Genomic DNA, 3,852 nt, shown 5'->3' with positions numbered 1-3,852 from the left:
GTTAGGAAGTATCAAGGGGCTTGTCAATTTGTAAAAAGATAAGGCCTAAAGAGAGTTTTATTATAACTCAAAAATATTCAATATTTCATATTTGAAATCTGAGAAAAATTCATCCACTTAATTTTTTTATTTAAAATAAAATTTAATTTTAATATACTAATAAAACAAAAGTTTAACACAATTATTTAGTTAGATTTACATATTTAAATTTTTTTTAAATAATAAATTTTAAAATTAATATTTTTATTGATATATTAATGCATAATTAATTCATTATTTAAAATTATTTTATATTAACCGTGAATAAAAATTAAATTCTTTAAAACGATAGAAAAATATAAGCAAAACACAACTTTTTCATGTAAAAATATGATCATTTATTAATAAATAGAAAAAAAAAATGGGATGAATGCTAATTTAGTAATTAAAATGAGACATTGACAAAATTACCACAACAGATATTTTAACAATCTCACTTTTTTTTCTTTTTTTTTTTTTTTTAATTTTTCTCTCTGCATACAAACAACATTTCAATTTTTTTTTCCGGTAAAAAAAAATCCAATTATTTTTTCGAAATTCCAGTCCTGTCCTCAACAACAACAAGTAGTAACTGGTTACTGGCGAACGGACGGAAAAGCGGGCACCCATCATCTTCGCGCTAAAAAAAAGCGAACATTTCATGTTTTTCTCCTGGGAAATTACAATTTCGCCCTTCTATTCCCTTTCTTTTTCTTGCAGGTGAAGAAAATTCAAAACTCCGAACCAAAAAACGATAAACAAATTCAAAAGCACAACAATAAAAAACATACGCGCACTCACGCGCCGCCACAGGCGATCCTCGAAAGCTCAAGATGATGATGGAACCGCCGAAGCCAGGAACGAACCAAGCATCTCAGATTCCGCACGGAGCGGGATCGGGGCGCACCTTTCCGTCGTCCGGTAGCGCGAAAAAGTCTGTGCATTGGAGCCCCGAATTGGTAACGGAATCCACCTTCGTGTCTTCACCTCAGGAATCGCGCTTCAATCCACGCGCCTATTTCTCTCCCTCTTTCTCTTCTCCTCCTTCGTCGACTTCTTCGCAATCCGCGACCACAGTAACCTTCTTTGGTTGGTATTCTCCTTCTCTTCTATTCTTTGTAATTTGAATATTCTTATTTGATGTATATGCAGTTTGCATGCATGCGTCTGGAGTGTGTGATTGTTATGGAATTTTGTTTGGTATATCAGAGACGGTGGTGACCGTTAGGAACGTGCTTGGAAGATGGGGAAAGAAGGTGGGGGAAGCAACTCGGAGAGCTGAGAGTCTCGCCGGAAACACGTGGCAGCACTGTAAGTTTTCTCGTTTTATTTATTTAATATATCTTCATTTTTTATTAATTTGTTGTTCGGTTTCTAAAAGAAGGTGCAGGTGGAAGTGGAATGATGCTGATTTTGGCATTTGATTCAACTATCATGGAATTTAGTTATTTTGCAACGCGATGCCTATTTTTATTATTATTATTTCTATGTTGCTGGCTGACATGTCCCTTTGTGTTAACATAAGGGTCCCTTTATGTCGCACATTTATGATTTATGTGGGGATAAAATTTTTTGCTGGTAATGGTGTGATTTGTTCTTTATTTGTATATATTTGCTCCATGGAATTGGTGGTTCTATGATATTTCCGGTTATTTTTCTGTCAATAGGGTGTTTCAGTGATGATTTCAGTAATATTCTTTATTAATATGCTTAAAAAATATAAATATAAGAATTTGCAGATGCGATGCTTGATTTTTATTCTGTTTTCTGTTGTTCTCTGTTCTATAACCTGTTCAACATTGTGCCAACCAGTGGCTGTATTGACCATTGACCAGTATCATTTTTCTCTGTTATGTTTTAATAATTATCAATGTACTTTATTGATCTTATGATTCTTGTCTTTTTTCCCCTGCCATCATCCTTGATGATATTCCTTGTTATGTACCTGATCTGTCATTGTTTTGTTTAATTGTGTTTAAGTGAAAACAAGCCCCAGTTTTGCTGAAGCTGCTATGGGAAGAATTGCTCAGGGAACAAAGGTCCTGGCAGAAGGTGGATATGAGAAGATTTTTCTGCATACATTTGAGACAGTTCCTGAGGAACGGCTTCTGAATTCTTTTGCATGTTATCTATCAACATCAGCTGGTCCAATAATGGGGGTTTTGTATATCTCTACTGTAAAGATTGCATATGCTAGTGATAATCCTATTTCCTATCAATCTGATGATAACCGAACCGAATGGAGCTATTATAAGGTACATATTGAGTACCATAACTTAACAAAGCATTGGCATGATATGATGTACGATTTTCCCCAAAAGCTTTTTTCCTTTGTTTGCATACCTGACTAGATTATGTTATGAACTTATTTTTTTATTTTTATGATGAGTCCTTAAGGTTTACCATTATTCTATTGGTATGAATGAAATTTGAATATCATGAAGTAGGTGTCTATTTGACACCAACAAAATCTGATTGAGGGTGAAAAGAAGGGTTTTTGTGTTAGATAAAAGGTACACCAAAATCCAATAGTAGCAATGTAAATGTTGGCAGTCCAGTTTCCACTCTCGGGGGTAGCCTATATGGTGCATCTTGTAAATGGATTGCAATGTAATACCCCTCTCCATATAATTTAGGAGTGGGCATTTTTTTGTAAATAGATCTAGGATTTGTTGAATACTTGCAGATGAGTACTAATCTTAAAGATTAATTAGTTAAGTAATTGCTGATATAGCTGGTGTAATATTGATAACCTCCATGTCGTAAAAGCAGCAGAGTAAACCATTGGTGCCACCAATTCCCGGGAAAAAAACTTTCCCAAAGAAGCATATTTCTCTTTTTTTTTTTTGTCTGAGATGTAGAACATTTTTATTGGACGTGTTATTTGTGTAACTTGATATCATTACTACAATGTGTGTAGGTAGCTATTCCACTATACGAGCTAAAAGCAGTGAATCCTTCGTCAAACACAGCCAATCCTGCTGAGAAGTACATCCAGGTGATATCTGTGGACAACCATGAATTTTGGTTTATGGGGTTCTTGAACTATGAAGGTGCTGTGGAATGCCTACAAGAAGCTTTTCTATCTGCCAAATCCTTACGATTTGAAGCATAGTCTCCAGGTTATATAAATCAGAGAATTTAGATCTTCAAATATATGTCATGCCTTGTTCAGGTAGGTGTTTGTAGATTTTGTTATTATATTCTTGGAACCGTTAATAAATTATCTCGCTCCTTGCACATTTTTGGCATTTTTGTGTATTTGAATTTTCCATAGACTCCATATAATTTGGACGATCCACTAGAATAGGCTAGAAAGGTATGTATCCACTTCTAATCTTGTATTTTCTATTTTATTATAACTATAAGGGAAATATAATTATTAATGTTCGGTTTTTTTACTAGGTAATGAGAATTTTTACCAAAACTGCCTTTGGTTGACCTGGAAAAGCATGCTAGTGTATGTATAATCATTCAGCAATAGCATTATAACAAGCAAGGATTAGATATTTGATGGTTTCATAGCTTGTTGCTTTATAACAAGTCTATTAAGAAAATCACGACTTTATTTTAGTAAATATTGCATGTAAATTGAACATTATAATGGCTCGAAAATCTTATTTGAATATGAACCGTTAATAAGCTAATTGGTACAACGGATCAAATTCAGGTTTTAGTTAACCAATTTAAATTTGTCAAAATAGGATAAAGTATTTGAAAATCTGATTCATTCAATTCTTTGACATTTTATGAATATTTTTAGAATTTTACATTGTTGTGTGGCAGAACCTTTCAAATTAGCATCCAATTTGTTAAACACTAGTAAGGGGTTTA

The 3,852-nt window shown here is 33.5% G+C and overlaps 1 protein-coding gene across 1 annotated transcript; it reads left to right on the top strand.

The window, feature by feature from the left end:
- The first annotated feature begins 630 nt into the window (after window positions 1-630).
- Window positions 631-3,404, top strand: LOC112733851 (GLABRA2 expression modulator-like). Its single transcript, XM_025782949.3, has 4 exons — window positions 631-1,107; window positions 1,228-1,329; window positions 1,999-2,273; window positions 2,939-3,404. The coding sequence occupies exons 1-4, from the start codon at window positions 852-854 to the stop codon at window positions 3,131-3,133; spliced, it is 828 nt and encodes a 275-aa protein (XP_025638734.1). The 5' UTR covers window positions 631-851; the 3' UTR covers window positions 3,134-3,404.
- Window positions 3,405-3,852: the final 448 nt, after the last annotated feature.

The sequence above is a fragment of the Arachis hypogaea genome, chromosome 13 (genome assembly GCF_003086295.3).
Source record: "Arachis hypogaea cultivar Tifrunner chromosome 13, arahy.Tifrunner.gnm2.J5K5, whole genome shotgun sequence".
Classification (NCBI taxonomy): domain Eukaryota; kingdom Viridiplantae; phylum Streptophyta; class Magnoliopsida; order Fabales; family Fabaceae; genus Arachis; species Arachis hypogaea.
The sequence above is the reverse complement of the archived record's forward strand: the minus strand, read 5'-3'. Positions and strand labels throughout refer to the sequence as shown.

Coding starts and splice junctions, on each gene's coding strand:
- LOC112733851 (XM_025782949.3), top strand. CDS start 852: ATGATGATGGAACCGCCGAAGCCAGGAACGAACCAAGCATCTCAGATT. Junction 1,108..1,227: donor GACCACAGTAACCTTCTTTG/GTTGGTATTCTC, acceptor TTGGTATATCAG/AGACGGTGGTGACCGTTAGG. Junction 1,330..1,998: donor CGGAAACACGTGGCAGCACT/GTAAGTTTTCTC, acceptor ATTGTGTTTAAG/TGAAAACAAGCCCCAGTTTT.